The sequence below is a fragment of the Terrapene carolina genome, unplaced genomic scaffold (genome assembly GCF_002925995.2).
Source record: "Terrapene carolina triunguis isolate 2854851 unplaced genomic scaffold, T_m_triunguis-2.0 Scaffold67, whole genome shotgun sequence".
NCBI classification, from domain to species: domain Eukaryota; kingdom Metazoa; phylum Chordata; order Testudines; family Emydidae; genus Terrapene; species Terrapene triunguis.
The window spans coordinates 820,394-837,503 of NW_020664418.1; the positions used below are offsets into that span (position 1 = coordinate 820,394).

At 53.0% G+C, this 17,110-nt stretch overlaps 1 protein-coding gene across 2 annotated transcripts in view; it reads left to right on the top strand.

The window, feature by feature from the left end:
- The window catches only part of MCRIP2 (MAPK regulated corepressor interacting protein 2), a 13,733-nt gene extending 5,521 nt beyond the window's left edge, over positions 1-8,212 (top strand). Inside the window, exons 3-5 of one of the 2 annotated variants that reach the window (XM_026648182.2) lie at positions 4,329-4,459; positions 6,436-6,537; positions 7,893-8,212. In XM_026648182.2, the coding sequence (XP_026503967.1) occupies positions 4,329-4,459; positions 6,436-6,537; positions 7,893-7,963 (304 nt within the window). In that variant the 3' untranslated portion in view covers positions 7,964-8,212. The remainder of the gene's footprint in view (positions 1-4,328; positions 4,460-6,435; positions 6,538-7,892) is intronic. The other variant, XM_026648183.2, reaches the window with a different exon arrangement.
- Positions 8,213-17,110: the final 8,898 nt, after the last annotated feature.

Consider the following 17,110-nt stretch of genomic DNA (forward strand, 5'->3'; position numbering starts at 1 on the left):
CAATGGTTCAGTTGCAGGGCCCACCACAGTGCATCATGGGAGATGTAGTCCAGTCAGAGATGCCATTCAATAGAGAAGAATGGTGGCATAAGGTATCCAAACTACAGTTCCCATGAGACACTATGACAGCTCAAGCAGACAAGAGATTAATACTATACTGACCTGAAAAACTTTGATTCTATTCAACAAACTGAAATATTTCAATCTGGGTTGAACTGGTCTGAAACACAGTATTTCATTTCTATTTTCCTGACAGAAAATTGAAAAGTTTTGCAAAATCAGGGTTGGTTTTTTTTTTTTTTTGTTTTGTTTTTTTTTGGTGGAAACTGCATTTTCCATCAAATTCCCAGTCAATTCTAGTAGCTACGCTGGTTTAGACCCTTCTTGCACACTTGGTGCATTTGTGTAAAGCAGAGGTTCCCAAAGTGGGCGATACCGCCCCCTGGGGGGCGCTGGAACGATCCAGGGGGGCAGTAGTAGCCTCGGGTGCAATTGGAGGGCGTTGAATAAAAATAAGGGGGCGGTGGAAGCATAAAGAAAGAAGAGAATATAAGAAAATTTTGAAAAACCGTTCGTACATGTTTCATCTGTTGTGTAACATAGAGTTAAAGTTGTAGTGATTACTTTATTTTCCAAATAAATTCACAAATTATAACCGATCAGGTGTCAAGTCTGCCAACAGCTCTTAACAAGCAAGTGTTGGCAGGCGACCGTGTCGCGCATTGTCGGGAAGTCCAGCATGCATCGGCAGGAATATGTGCGTGTAATGATTTGTTTACAATACGATACTATAAATAGGCGACATGTATGAAATCTAATTTAGATTGTTTCTGAATTGTGTAAAAAGCAGTTAACAATAGTGCAATAAGTATTTAAAATTTTGTATTCATATTCGATACCTTCGATCTTTACGGATCACATACAAAGCAAATTGTATTGTTGTTTCAATAAAACAGCAATTTACACGTGAGTATTTGTATACATTTTCTTACATATCTATGTTTGTGTCTCTAGTGCTTACTAATAATAAAATCGTAGCAGGCTTGTGTGGATACAGTACTATTTGAAGTGTACAGTCAATATATTTGTCATTTTTTATTACAATATTAACGAAAACGGGAATGAAATCGTAAAAAAACTTAATTATTAACATTTATTTATATCTATCAAATCATCTGTGTTAATTGGTAAATAAGTCGTGTGTTAATAAGGAACAATTATTTAAATAAGGGCAAACTAAATTAAAACTAACTGATTTTTAATTGCATATTGATTATTTTTTAAATTAATTATTTCTTGATAAATTTAGTATGATATTTGACAATTTAATATCAAATACATATATCTAATGCTGAGCAAAGAACAAAACCCAGTTTATTAGTTTCATTAGTATTTTAGTTTGGTTGTCTTTTGCCGTCTTACGCAAAAACCACTATATACCTGATGTCGTGGACGATATTCTAATAACACATCTTTCTTTACTATATTGTAGGACGTAGGTAGAAATATAGATACATAAAAGAACGCAAATTTGTCACTGCATCTTTCTGTTTGTTCGCTTAAAGAAGGTAGATTTCCAGGGGGGTGCTGAGTAATTTTTTTTCTGAAAAGGGGGGCACTGAGTAATTTTTTTTTCTGAAAAGGGGGCGGTAGGCCAAATAAGTTTGGGAACCTCTGGTGTAAAGTGTGGTCTACATTGATGCAGCTACTCCAGTTTCAAACATATTACCCCAATCTCTTTCCTTCATTGAGCCCTCCACCTTCTAGGATCTATGGGGAAAAATAGCATGTGATCATGTAACTCATGACTGTACCATAATGCAGAAGGGGCCAAATTAAGGTTGCATGGGCAACCTTAGTTCTGGCATGTCTTATCTTCTGAATGCATGACTTAGCAACCTTTATGTTCTTGTAAGATAGCATGTTTGTGTGTAATTTCCTCAGTTTTTAAAAAAAAATTAAACTGAACTGCCCCCAGAAATACCATCAAGTGGCATCATATTTAGTCCTACATGGTTTATCAGCAGGGTTGGACCCTTTAGATGTACTGCACAAACCTCTGCCACTGAGCTAATGAGGTAACTGATAGCAGTGGTAGGTGGTTATCCTCTACGTGGGTCCAGCACTAAAAAGGTATGGGACACTTTGCCAATGGGTTTCACAGATATTGGCTCACAGCATAGGACTTGAGAGACTCAGGAATTGTGGGTTCCATTCTATGCTTTGGAGGGGATTGCGCTTTAGGGGGCACAGGCTCTTCTGCCCATTCCCCCCAACCTGCTTCCTTTTTCAAATCCCACTCTTCAGGCTTCTCCTCCCAGTCTCCTTGCCCAGCATGTCCTAGTCTCCCCCTCTGGGCTGCCCAGTTCCAGTCTCCTTGTCCGGCCAGTCTCACTTTCCCACCTCTTGGTTCCTCATCCGATCTGTGTCTCACTCCCACCCCAGCTTCTAGTCCCCCGTCCCCATTGGATCCTAGTCCCAGTCTTCCTTCCTGGGCTTCTCATCCAATCTCAGTGATCTCCCTGCAACCCTGGTTCCTTGTCCCAGTCTCTGCCCAGCCAGTCCAAGTTCTCCCCCTGCATTCCAGCCCCTTGTAAGATCTGTGTCCCCGCTCCCTCCGCTCCTTCCCCCTACCCCACCCCATTGGTATGCAATCCCAGTCTCCCCCCAGCCCACCTCCCAATTCTAGTTTCCCTTTCCCTTCCATCCCCGCCATCTCTAGCCCCAGTCTCTCTCCACCAGCCCAGGCCCTTTATCCCAAACTACTCCCCCCCACCCCCTTGTCACTTCTGCATTCAAATCAGACAGTTTCCTCTATCTGCTTAGGCCCGGCAGGGGATCATGGCTCCGAAGCAGATGGGGGCCCTGCTAAATCTTTTCAAAGAAAAGGTCACTTTTTTTTTTTAAACATATTTTTCCTAAGCCTCATTACTGGAAACATCTGAGCCATTTTGGATAAAATATTCCCCCCAAAAATCAGCCTAAGGCAGACACTCAGTATGGGAAATTTCTGTCTAACAGCTTGAAGTTTGGCAAAGTTATAAGCAACTAAAAACAGGAGCTTATACTGGGAAGCATCAGGCAACCTTTACTCTAGGTGGTGCTCCCAGCTCCACCTATAGTAAAACATTCAACTCCTTTGGAGATAACATGTGGAGTGCTTCAGTGTGGCCGCTACCTACGCTGATGGCAGGGGTTCCCCAGTCATTTTCCTGAGAGGCGGCAGCTAGGTCAACAGAAGAATTTTTCCATCAACCTAGCGCTGTCTGCACTGGGGGCTAGGTTTGGTCCGGGGTGAGGATTGTTCAGGCCCTGAGTGATGCGGCTGGGTTTAACTTTTTAGTGCAGACCTGGCCTCAGAGTACAAAGCCCATATTCTCCCAGGGCATGTTCGGCCTGTGACCGTCTCTGCAGCTATGTCACTAGAGACCATCAGGCTGGGTCTCTGGGCTGACTTGGGCTTTTCTAACCCAGCCAGTTAGGAGCAGTCTGTTTTAGCGGCACCTACAGACTTGACATATTTTGCCCTTGGGCTCCTTCTACTGGCTTGAATGAGTAGTGACACATACTGTGCCCACACCTGATGCTGCTGCAGGGACAAGGTTAATGTCTAGATCTATTAAACCAAGTGGGGATTGGGGGTGAGCCGCTGCATAGTGAAGCTGGAAGCTAGCAATCGAGGATTTCACTTCCTGGCCAAGGAAGGCCAGGGAAAGATGAGGCACCAGCTGAAATGCCTCTGGCTTGGTTTCTTTTGCCAGCTCTGCTGCTCCTACGACGATGACAACATTTTCCTTCCCAGCGAAAACTCATAGTGCAGTGACTCTGCCATAGCAGTGGTCTACACGCTGAGGTTCTGAAAAGTGTATTGGCAGAAAGAGTGGCCCCAACAGTAAATGATCGAAGTCCCATGTACTGAATTTGATCATTTATAGCAATAGGCTGTTAGTTAAAGAAAGAGACTGCAAACGTTAATCATGGTTTCATCACCTCACCGTGTTTATATTTCACTAATGCCTAGAGCTTCCACCTGAGCAAAAGGCACCATTGTGCTGGACAGATAAAGGGACAGGTGCTGCCCCAGAGAGCTAATCTACATAGAGCAGACAGCTAAAGGAAGGGGAAATTGAGTGACAAAGAAGCAAAGTGACTTGTCTCAGGGTGTAACGAATAGAACCCAGGAGTCCAGACTCCCAGTCCCAGTGTCCGGCCACAAAATCCACTTCCTCTCGTTACACCATGCCCTCTGCCCCCTATCCTACAGCTTACTGGCTCTGGATGCAGAGAGATCGGTCTTTTCGGCCTCTGATTTTGTCTCTTTGCCTCAGTAGCCCAACTCCCAAACTCGTGTTCAACAGAGTGAATGGCAAGAGGCCCCTGGTGACGACACAGCCCACGGCAGCCACGGAGGAGAGCTACACGCTGGCCCACGAGGAGAATGTCCGCTTTGTCTATGAAAGTAAGAGGCCCCCATAGCAGGGTCTGGCTAGTTCAGAGAGAGAAGGGAAGCCTCTGTAAACCCCAGTCTCACAGGGGTGTGTCAGTGCCAGAGGTACCCAGGGACTGTAATGTAGCAGAGGGGACAGAGGGGTGTCTCGGTGCTGGGGAGCCCCAGGGGCTGAAACGTAGCAGAGTGGATGCAGGGGTGTCTCGGTGCTCGGGGTTCCCAGGGGCTCTAACAGACCAGAGGGGAGACAGGGGTGTCTCGGTGCTGGGGATTCTCGGGGGCTGTAACATAGCAGAGAGGATGCAGGGGTGTCTCAGTGCCAGGAGTTCCCGGGGGCTTTAACGTGGTAGAGGAGACATAGGGGTGTCTCAGTGCTGGGGGTTCCTCGTGCTTACCCATGGTAAAGATCCTGTTGTGTGACTTGGCCCTTCTCTCACTCCCCCAGCAAACTGCCACCTCCATGACATCCCTTGTCTCTGCTCACCTGAGGATGTTGATTGGAGGTTTCTTGTGATCCAAACATCCTGCAGCCAGCTTCTCCTTTGCTTGCCCAGACTCCGGGTGGGGATTTGGGGGTCCTGGTGGATAATCAGCTGAACACGAGCTCCCAGTGTGATGCTGTGGCTCAAAGGCTAATGCCATTCTGGGCGGCATGAACAGGGGAATCTAGAGTAGGAGCAGAGATGATTTTACCTTTGTGCCAGTGGCGTAGCCAGGTGGAGCGAACGGGGGTGGGGGGGCGGACATAAAAAAAGGCGCCACCCGCTACGGTGCTTGTGCTCACCGGGTGGTGCTCCGGGACTTCGGCGGCCGGTCCTTCACTCCGAAGTGCCGCCGAAGACCCGGAGCGCCGCCCGGTGAGTACAAGCGCCACAGCAGGTGGCGCCTTTTTTTTATGTCTGCCCCCTCTGTTCAGAGTAAAAATTAAAAAGGCGCCACTTGTACTCAGTGGGGGAGGGGCCGCTCCCCCTGCTCCCCCCTAGCTACGCTACTGCTTTGTGTCAGCACTGGGGAGACTACTGCTGGAATCCTGTGTCCAGTTCTGGTGCCTGCAGCTGAAGAAGGATGTTGATAAATTGGAGAGGGGTCAGAGAAGAGCCATGGGACTGATCAGAGGTTTAGAAAACCTGTCCGATAGTGACAGATGGAGCTCCATGAGTCTAGTTAGTTTAACAAAGCGAAGGTGACTTGATCACAGTCTGTAAGTGCCTACTTGGGGAACAAATACTTGATAATGGGCTCTTCAGTCTAGCAAAGATCCAAACAGGGTCTACTGACTGGAAGCTGAAGCCAGACCAGTGAGGGAATTAACCATTGGAAGAAGTTACGAGGGGGTGGGGGGTTTCTCCAGCACTGACAGTTGTTCAGCCCAGACTGGGTGTGTTTCTGACACATCTGCTCTAGGGAGTGTCTGGCCACCGTTCTCTGGCCTGCATTATACAGGAGTTCAGCCCCCATGATCCCAGTGGTTCCTTCTGGCCTCGGATGCTGGGAATGTGTGTGTGGGGTGGCGGCTATTAGCGGTGGGGGAGGAGGTCTGCCTGCCCTGCCACATATGGGCATTTGGCAATTCCCTTGGTAAGGCTGTCACCAGCTCCAGGGTGCATCTCCACAGTGCGGTGGCCAGAGCAGCCCAGTGATGTCTCCTCTCCTGGGTCTGAGTCTGGGGGCTCTATGGGCAGCAGCACTCTCCAGGGCAGGCAGGGAAAGCTTATCCCTGGGGTGCAGGGGGAGACACACCTGTGGGAGGTACCGCCTGTCACTCAGCAGCAACCTGCCTGCCCCCAGCCAGGCACTGGGGCAGCATCTTGTAGCCCTGGGCAGAGGTGGGGGAGGAGGAGGCTGTAGGGAGCTGGGGAGCACAGAGGGGATCCAACGTACAGCAGAGCTGGCGGTGCCTGTACTGGACCAGTCAGAGTGCAGGCTCCCTTGTGTGATGGTGGCTCCCCCCAAGGACCTGCGGCTCACACCTTCGCTCTCCCTTCCAGCCTGGCAGCAGGTAGAACAGCAGCTCGATGGCAGCCGGCCAGGGGAGAGCCGGCATGGCCCGGTGCAATACGCAGAGAAAACTCCTAACCCCGTGTTGACAAGTAAGTGTCCAGGAGCCACCTGCAGGGGGCAGCACATACCTCGGCACAGGAAGCATGCAGGAGAGGAAGCGCTACGTGCTGGCTGGTGGACCAGGCTGGCTTCCTAGAGACCAGTGCAGCCCCAGCTCTTTACTAGGCGACCCACCAACTGCATTTGGGCTTCTTGGGGGGTGGGGTCTACCTTATCCCTGCTGCCCCCTCCCCTTCTCTCCCCAGCCCCCCTCCCTTCCTGTCCTCTGCTCTCACCTCAAATGCCTGCTGCCCTCTCTCCCCTTCTGGTGCTGACTGTCCGCTCTCTGGCTCCAGTTGCTTGCTCCCAGCCCGACTCCTGCTAGCGTGCTGACAGTAGCAGAGTGGATGTTGCAGTGTGGGCTGGAGCTCAGGCTCTGAAGCCCAGCCAGCCCCCCTCAGTGAGAGTCTGAGTGCCAGCCCCAGCCAGAACAGGCACTCGGCGAGCGTGAGTGGGTCTGGCCAGGCGGCTCGCTCCTAGCTGCAGCGCAGAGGTCCTCAGGAGGGCAGCATGTCGTTACCCAGGAGCCGGGGGCTCGTCCGCTGCTCTGGAGAAAAGGGCCCTGGGACCTTGAATCAGTCCAAGTCAGCAGGAGCTCCCTTCTCTGGTTCTTCTGTAAAATGGCCCCTCTTCCAGCAACCGCACTGGATCAGTGGCACCTGGGAGGGGGGAGCCCCCACCAGCACCATGCCAGCGGATTGGGTGAGATCTGGCTCAGGAGAAGAGCGCCCCCTTCTGAGTCATCAGCAATGTGTAACTCTGCTCTTGGCCAGATCACTCATGAGCACCATTGACATGGTCCCCGCTCAGTCACTGGGGAAGCCTTTTGCCAGGAAGCCCAGGGCTCTCCTGGGAGCAGCAGGCAAGGTCAGAGTCCCATGGGGAGCACGCTCCTCTCCTCCAAAACTGACTGTGCTAAGGTTTCCACGCCTGGCAGCCCAGTCACATGGCTCCAGCGAGCGAAGGCTGCCGCTTTCATGGCAGGAACAAGGAGACCTTTGATCAAACATGCTAAGAAGGGAACAGGTGGGGAGTTTCTGTAGCGTCCTTCATACTGCCAGCAGCCCAAAGAAAGAACTGGGGGAGCCATGGTGCAGGCAGCTGCAGCAGCCAGCGGGGGAGCAGATCTGCTGTGGTTGAAAGAAGGGGAGGTGCTCCAGGGCAGGGGAATTATTCCCTCAGCTCAAACAGGGGCAGTGGTGAGAGGCCAGGAGAAAAGATTTGCCTGCAGTTCAATATCACCCCCCCGTGATAGTTGGGGGAATTGCCATACGCCAATGTGAGTGCTGTTAAACTGTGCTTCCTCTCTCCATGCATTCTGTTCTAGTCTCTTCCTCTCTTTCAGATTTTGTGCCGATTGACCTGGAGGAGTGGTGGGCGCAGCAGTTTCTAGCCAAAATTGAAAACGGCTCATAAAAAAACCCAACCAAAAATACAGTGTAAAAAATATTAAGTTAAAGAAATACACTTGTTAAACTAATCCCAGCCCAAGTGACGCCACTGGAACTGGACCACGGCTCCGCCACGCCACCCACAGCCCTCGGCCCGGCCAGGGGAGGAGAGCAGCCCACTGCCCCGGCTTGGATTCCTTAAGTGCCAGTGTTTAGACACTTGAAACTCCTGCAGCCTCTGGGGCCTGGCGACACAGCTGCAGCGTGGGGGGGGGGGGGGGGGGGGGAGAGAATTGTGCCCCCGCTCATCATCTTTCTCCTCTTTCTGCTCCTTGAGCTTTTCCCCATGGGAAGACAATGGTTATCTGTAGCCAGGACCTTGATACAATAAAGAGCTGAAACTGCCAGTGGATGGAAGCTTGCTCCGCCTGTGGGGCTTTACTTGCAGGCTCCGTGCTGGCCAAGGAGGGGCAAGAGACAGCAAGGCCCTGTGCAGCCACCCCCTGCCACTCCACCTCTGGCAGGCTGGTGGCACCAGACACGGTCCTGTGTGACTCTGCCCGTTCCTCCACGGAGGGTGGGGGGCATGCAAAGGAACCAGTGTGAGAATGATGGGGAGGGGCTGCTGGGTCAGAACATTTGGGTGCCTTTGCAGGTGGGCTGGTCATGGGCAACAGGGAGTTTACCTGCAGCTGGTGCCCCTGGCTGAGGAGGAGCAGAAGGTGTCTATGTCTGACTAGGGTAGTGTTTGGTGCACACCGTACAGGGAAGCGGCTGCCCCATTGCACATTCCCTGCTGGGCTGGTGCAGCCCCTTCACTGTGCTCCAAGCTTTGGGCTCCTGCCTGCCCCTGAAGCAGCTTGAACAGGGAACCCCATGGGGGGGAAGGGGAGGGGAGCAGGTTCAAAGCACAAAAACAACTTGGTTCAGCCAGGCCAGCATGCCACTTTGGGATCTCCCAGGCCCCATCCTCACAGAGCCCCCTTCTTCCCTAAGCTAAGCACCCCCATGACATGCCTCTCACCTCCCTCCCCACCGCATACACCACACAGGCATTGCCCCTCCTTACACACTCACCCCACCCACTAACTGAGGGTTTAGACTCCTCCCTTGCCATAGGCACCACTCCTCTTGCTAGCCACCTGGGCTGCCTGCCCACCCCCACAGTCGCTCCACCAGCCAGGCCTGGCACCTTTGTGATGAGGGGCAGTATCTGAGAGGCAAAAAGATGGGCCCAGGCCTGTCTCGGCCAATTCTGGCTGGGCCTTGTGTCCACCCTGTAGCAGCTAGGGAAGCTGAGCCCAGGAGGAGCCGAGCAAGATCCCCAACTACAGGCCAGAGACTAGGCAGGATGGCACTGTGCGGGCATGGGCACCGCTTCCTTTTAAGTGAATGGGTGGGACCCACAGGGATCCCGCTTCTGGTCTGCCCCAGCCAGTGAGCACCACCGACCCCACCATGCCTTGCAGCGCCCCACCAGCTAGGGCTGAGTTCCATGCAGCTGCTGGAGCCATGCTCACAGTGTGAGTGTATACAGCCCTGCATGAGGAGACCTCATTAAGCAGCTGTCCCTTCTCCATTGCCTTGTGCATTTGGCCATCCAATTGTCCAGTCCCAGCCTGGGCCTGAGCCTTGCCGTAGGCCTGAGAATAGGCTGGTGACTGCACAACCCCAGGGTACATAGCCCAGTGGCAGAACATTCCCCTTGGGAGGCTGCAGCCATCACACACATGTACGTACCCTCTGTGCCCAGGGACAGTGCTGCCTAGTGATTAGTGCACGGGGGGGGGGGGGGGGGGGTAGGCAGGACCCCTGGGTTCTGTTCCCTTCCCCATGGCTCAGGCTCCCCTGCTGGGCAACACTCAGCAGCCCTGGGCTGACAGGCCCCAGCAATGCAAAGTACTAGATGGGCCAGGCCAGCCCCCAAGCGTGGCGCTAGCTGGGTGACTGGAAAATGCCAGTGTCCTAAGAACTGCCTGAGGGGTGCTGGCTCCCCCCCCCCAACCTGCTCTGTGCAGCAGTGGCTGGCAGCCATGAGACCCCTTTCTGGGCTCTCCCAGGGCCACCAGTGCGTTGGCGAGTGCTCGGAGCAGCACAAGTGAGGCTCTATATGATGGAGCCCGCCATAAGGGACACCATGGGGAAGCTCTAACTCTCCCCTATGCAAGCCAAACGCTGTGGGCAGGCGCACAGAGGGCTTTGAGATGGGGAGGAATCAGACTGAGGAATAAGAGGCCTATGCCTCGGAGGGTCCCCTGCAGACATGAGCCAAAGTGGTTTGTAGAGGCAAAGCCACCTAGCAGCGGCCCCTGGGGTAGGGGAACCCCATGGTTCAGCTTAGCTGATGTTGGGCTTTGGAAGAGACCTCACTCCATCAGTCACAGCCTCAAGAGCTGGACTCTAGACCCTGCTCTGCCCATGACCTGCTGTAAGGCCTTGGCCTCATGGCGTCACCTCGCTGTACCTCCAATTCCCCTCCCACTGTGTGAGGCTCGTCCATTGAGCCTGTTAGCTCTGGGGGAAGGGACTGGGTCCCCTTGTGCAGTGACAGGAGCAGGAGACTGAGTGCAGACAGGGGCTCTGGCTACAGCTCTAACATAAATAATGAGCCAACAGGAGAGGCAAGTGGGGTGTGTTTTGCTTCCCTATTTCATCACACCCAAATCTGCACTTTGATCCAGTGGATGAAAAGATTCCTCGATACAAATCCAGTGTCAGTCAGCCCTCCCCCTGCTAATTATCCAGTGCGGCCCCCCTGGCCCAAGTCCTCGCCAGGGCACCTTGGGCTGGGGAAGGGATTGTACCTGTCATCACAGAGTGCTCACACTACCCCCATCAGCACATACCAACACTGAGGACACGTCTACGCTATAGACTTAAGTCAAGTTACAGGCACCGCAGCAATTACTGTGGATTTTCACATCCACACTGCTCTCCTTCTGGGGCTGGTGTGTGTCCTCACCGGGAATGCTTCCATCAACTTGAAAGGGGCAGCATGGGGGGCTGCCAGCTCCTGGGCCCTCAGCTCTAGGTGCAGCTCCTTGCTGGGAGCCTGGCAGCCGCTTGACTCCTGGCAGGGAGCTCTGCGCCTGGAGTCCGGGTAGCCACCAGGCTCCCAGCAGGGAGTCTGGGAGGCAGTCTGGCTCAGATCAGGGAGCCCGGGGGCAGCAGGGCTCTAGCTGGAGCCTCCTACCCACCCCGGGGTGAAAGCCTGAGTTGTGAGCTGGGTGCAAGGTTGACAACAGGGAACTTACCAGCCTTTCTTGTCAATTTCACAACTCCAGCAGGAACCCATGAAATTGACAAGAATGACAGATTGGTCCTTCTTTGAGCAGGGGATTGGACTAGATGATGACCTGAGGTCCCTTCCAACCCTGATATTCTATGATTCCATGATTCTGTGACAGCATAAGTAACAGCAGAGTCTAGTGGCATTAGCTACACTGACATAAGCCCTACGCCTCTCGTGGAGGTGGAGTTAGGTCAGTGTAGTCGGGCACTTACATAATTAGGTTGATGTAAGCTGCCTTACGTCGACCTACCTGTGTAGGGTTGACCAGGTCTGAGTCACTAAAACTCTCCCCTTCCACGCTTTCTGGGGACAAAATGCAACGCTGCCCAGCTGTTCATCTCGGGAGTGGCTCTTTACAGGCAAGTAATGGGAGGAGGCACTGGTAGGAAAATCCAGTTGATTTCTGAGATGGGACAAGCTTCACTGCTGCAGCCTGGTGCGCACACGGCCATCCAAGAGCAACAAGCCCTAGCACACGATGGTCTCACGCCAGCGCCTCCCTCCTCCCACTGCAGCTAGCCTCCTCTTTACAGTAGATTGGTTTCACAGAAACCAACACAAAACCAGATCAAAATAAACAAACACAGAGAACCCAACCGGCTGGAAACAGACACATGGAAACCGGGCATCTGAGTGCTGAGAAACAGCGGGTGGTAGCAAGATGTACCGCAGAGAGAGGCGCCAGCTCCACCTCTGGGGCTAACTCAAGCTGCCGTAGGCTTAGCTCCTGGTATGGATCCTGTTATTATAGATGGGCTCAATGCTCCAGAGACCTATGCTGGGCTTAACCCTACGCATTGTGAGCAGATCCATTGACCTCTGTGGGGCTGCACACCCTGCCTTAAATTAAGCCCAGCCTTAAGTCTGCAGAATCAGGGCGTGTTCAGTAAATAAGCAGGAGAAATCATGACAACACCAAGGGCTGATCATTCTAAGCACTGACTCGAAGGCAACATTCTGCGGAGAACAGATCCTCAGCACTCACATGCCTGAGGGTTGTTTTGTAACAAAAATAAGATCAATTTAAATACTGAGCTTAAAAAAAAAAAAAAGAGGCTGAACCTTTATTTTAACTGGTAACTCAATTTTTTTTCCAGATCAGTTCCAGTTCAGCAGGTAGGACAAAATTAGGGTTCAGGTTCAGTTCTGGTTCCACTCCTGGGCTGGAGGGAGATGCGCTGACATGCTTGGGAAAATTCCCTTCCAGAAACACAACTAACATGCACGCTCCTGCACATAGGTAACAGCTACAGCCTGCAGGTCATGCTGAGGGCATGAAGCAGGTGCTCAGGCTCCAGGCCTGTGTTTTGCAAAAAGGGGGGGGAGGGGGTATTTAGTGCACTGGGCAAACATCATTCAAAGGGTTTGAAAAAGGGAGACTCCATTTCCTTGAGCTATGAGGGCCAGAATTGCTGGGTGGAGGTTTCTTGCTGCAGAAACTCAAAGCACATCAGAAACACTTCCAAGAGCAAGCAAGGCAGTTGTGATGTGAAGCACAAACCAATTACAAATTGAAATGGAAAGGAGAGCGTGTGGGTTCACAGACCCCAATCTGCTGAAGTCCGGCCTTGCACATACTGTTCTCTTTGGTTGAACTCTCACCCCACTGAAGTTTTGCCATCGATTGCAATCGGGGTAGGATTCCACTCTCAAATCCAGCTGGTGCTCTAGCTTATGCTATGGAGACTTTTCAATAACGTAGGCTTTAGAATCTGATTTTGTGGCAAGGCAGCCCCACATGAAGCCAATGAATCCTGTATTAGCAACAAATGCAAGGGGTAGCCAGGACCCTGGCAATTTCTTAGCCAACAGGTGCTGACAGGTCAGAGAAAATGCCCCTGACATACATTATTCCACATTTAACTCCACCTCTAAAAGTGGCTCTTCCTGGCCAGGCCAGAGATTTCCCCTACACAGTTGCAGTGACAGGTTGCTGTCACTGTAGACAGCAGCCACTGCAGAGCCCCCCTCTGAGCCACGTCACAGCATTTGGGGCTTAGGGACAGTGACAAGGCAAAAAGCAAAGATCTTCAGCCTAAACCTGCAAAGCTACGCACCAATGCACAGGAAAGCCGCCTGTCACAGACACACACTGCAATGCCAGACACCACACTGTAATCACTTCTCTGTGCCCCCTGATGTCCCACAGAATTTGGGACAGCTCCAGAGATTTTTGGGGTGGGGTGGAGAATAAAGCAAGCAGCTTACTCCAGCAAGGCAAGGGTTAATCACAAAAACACACAAAGATTCTTCCTCCCCCCAGCAGTAATCAGCCAGCCACTGGGAAACATTCATTCTTGGGCTGATCCAGCTTCCACTCAAGTTTTCCCATGGACTTCAAGGGGAGCAGGACGGGGCCCTTCCTGCTTAGCAGTTGTACAACTGCAGGACAGCTGGATCACACAGCACCTGGCTGAGCAGGTGCCCACCCTTTGCTGTATCAACATATGGACTTTGGGGGATCCAGGCCTCCCAGCCCACAAATCCCTTAGCACCAGCTCCCATTGATACTGCCATTGCAGTCAGGTTCAAGCAGGAGCAGCATTGGCCTTTGGTAGTGAGAGCTGCCAACATCCACTGAATCTACTATGTGGTCAACACCTCCAGGGTTTGATGGGTCCAAAGCTTCCCCATTTTCCAGGCAGCCGAGCCCTGGTGTCCACGCTCGGCGAGTGAATAATAAAACTGACACATGCCACAGTGAAGAGCCATTCTTAGTACAGTAACATGGTGCACCATCGTAGTAACATTTGGGGGAATGGAACAGAACAGAAAAGGGGCTGGTTACAGGAACAAAACACAAATTAAAAACCCCAATGACACGACCACTCAAACGGAATCTGTGTCCCACCCATAAATATTAGTTCCTTATGTGCAATCGTGTGTGTAGCTATAGTGCAATATCTCAGCTCTGCCCTGATCACGGAGCAGTCAGATGGACGGAGCTAGTCATCAGCATGGGAATCAGACCTGGTTATAGGCAAAGGAGAAAAACTGAGACACCCCAAACATATCACCAGCTGCTCCTGCAGCCTCTTCAGCTGGCTCTTCCATACAGGGACGGCTCTGCAAGCCAGAGAGCCCAACACTGCCCGCAATCACTGATCACTTCCATTGCATGCCACAGGATCGGGCCCATGGTAGGGTGAGGGATATGCAAGCAGCGCAGGGAGCACAATGGTGCCCCCTGTGGGGGCAGTTTGGCCATTGCTAGGGAGGTACCCAGGCCAGGCTGAGCGGAGAGGTGTCCCAGTCATGACATATTTGGATCCAGAGGTTGCCCACCTCCTTGGAGTGCCTTCAGGAGAGAGCAGGGAGAGGGCCCCACAGCTACGCCTCCACTAGCAGCACTGGTGTCAGACCAAGCTGGGCTCCTGTTGGGCACCAATCGGAACCCCCGCAGCCTGGGTTTTTGGATCCACTATGCCAGGGCAGCCCATTGTAATTAAAACATTTAAGGAACTAACAAAGCGCTATGTCTCGCACGGCAACCCCCTGAACCTCCTCCTCCCAGCCCACGGTTTGCCTCCATCCCCTCTGCCATTTAGACTGTAAGCTCTTCAGGGCAGGGATGTGGCTATTCCTTGACCACCAAACGCCGTGCCCTGTCTGGGCGCTATGTAGAGGCCAGACTCACACCAGTTACAATCAGCATGTGGATCGGAACGAGCCAGAATCTGGGCTGGGGGCTTGACTCCCAGTGCCCCAGCTCGGGGTTTGGGAACCAGAATGTGTGTCCCAAATTTTGTGTGCCCAGGCTCCAGTTAGGGTTAGATTGAGCCACTTCTCACAGCAGAGCAATGTAAGCAGTAACAGCTTCCCTCGGAGGGAGTGGGACACGACAGACATCAGCTGTGCCCCGTACCCCACAGGGCGCTCTACATGGAGGTTCCACTGAAGATCACACTGTGCTGCAGGTTGGGAACCGCGGAAAGGGGCCTTCCACCAACAGGCAACCTTTCAGGTGGTGGAGGAGGAGCTTTTCCCTTTTCAGTGGCATGTCCCTGACCTCCCGGGGTGGTTTTTGGTGAGCTAGCTGGCAGCAGACGCAGGGCTCAGTGCTGAGCTGATGCTTGTTGCAGCAGGTGCTGTGCAAGTCTGACAGCAAATGCCATGCCCGTGGGCACAGACGGGCCCATGCTGACCTCAGGGTGGGATCTGGGGTGGCCTGGAGCACCCGACCCTTCTGAATAGGATCAACAGGGTTCCCTTGTTCCACACTAAGTCCTTACTGGGATAGTCTACCTGCACCCCCAGAATTTACTCTGTGGGGCGTGTGCACTGGGGGAGGGGACACAGACAGATGGGAATGTAATTTCACTGCCCTGGTCTGGACCATGCACCAGGGAAGGCTCTCCCCAACCACGCCCACAAGCATCTCACAGGGTCTATACTACAGATCCAGAGCCAACCCTTCCTGGACAGCTCTGCAGTGCGCCACCCATGGGTTGTCCCCACGGACTGCTCTCTAGGGTGCCCCTCTAGAACACAAGCGCCCGCTCTATGCGGGTTGCGGCCCCAGTGCTGGGCATGGGGGCGTTTACCCCTGGAAGCCCAGAACGGTTGTTAAACGCTGGCTGTGAAGGATGCAAGTGCAGGCCATGCAGTGAACTCGAAGCACCTGTGAGTGCATGCCGACACAGCTCCTTCACTTGTTAGCAGGCAGGATGGTCTCTGAAAAGGGCGACTGTTGTATCCGATAGCAGCGGGGTCTTGCATCCTCCCAACACAGAGCACGCCTCGTGCCGATGGCTGTGTGCCAGGACGGCATGCGATCGCTGCAGCCCAGCTCGGTACGGAATGCGGCTCTCCCCGGTGTCAAGTCAGAACAGGACAGGCTGTTAGGAGGCTTAAAGGGAGAAAGTGAACAGCTCTGTCCTTCTTAGCAGTTGCTACCCCCGGCCCCCGCGGAATGGATGGAAGGTTCATTGGCAGGGCCTGTCGCATGAACAGTGGCTATTTGCTTCTTTCCATCTAAACACCAAGGGGTCCTGGAGGATAATCCCCAACAGATCCCAATGAACTGAGTGAAGTGCTGGCTCTAAGCTATGTGACACTGTCCCCTTAGATCCCAGCAAGCCCCAATGGAATACAATTCGATACGTGAGAGTCCCAAAGCCAGGTCCTTATGCCAGTGCGTTTCTGGGCGGATGAGACGTGTGCAACGATGTGGCACGTTAGCGAGGGGACCCTCTGGAACGGTGCCGGGAGTTTCCTCCCATGCTCAGCTATGATGCAAACAGTCTCACGCTGCTGCCAGCGCGGAACGAAGCAGCCCTCCCGAAAGACGCACGGGCCTGATCCTGCTCCCTGCAAAGCCACAGAGACTCTGCCTGCAACTGCAAAGAGCAGGATCAGGCACCCACCTCTGTGCTGGTGCCCTTCCCCTGCATTTTGATGCCGTGCCTATGGATGGGAGTGAACGTTGAAGAGTGATGTTTTCTCACACACTCAGGCGTGTGCTGCCAGCGCCCCACACAGACGTGTGCAAGGATCGGTGACAAGGACACCGATCCAGAGGGGAGCTCTGAACCCCCCCCCCCATCATTTGATACATGGATTCCCCCCTTCGATGGAGCAGAGCAGCCGTGGTGTAGAGATGAGCACTGGACTCCAGCGGCTCTGTAGTTCCATTGGCTGCTCCCCCGTCGCTGAGCACCGTCCTCTCCTCGGCTGGTTTAAAAATGGGAAGGAGGGAGTAAAATTCAGAGATTTCCCCAAAAGGCAGCAGTTGGCGAGCTTCTTCACCGTCTGTGCTTCACACACCCCCATCCACACGCTCCTTGTGACCCCTGCACTGAGGAGCAGACAGGATGCCCCCCACCCCCCAAGCACCCTGGTCAAAACTTTCTGACATTTATACATTATTTAAGACACACG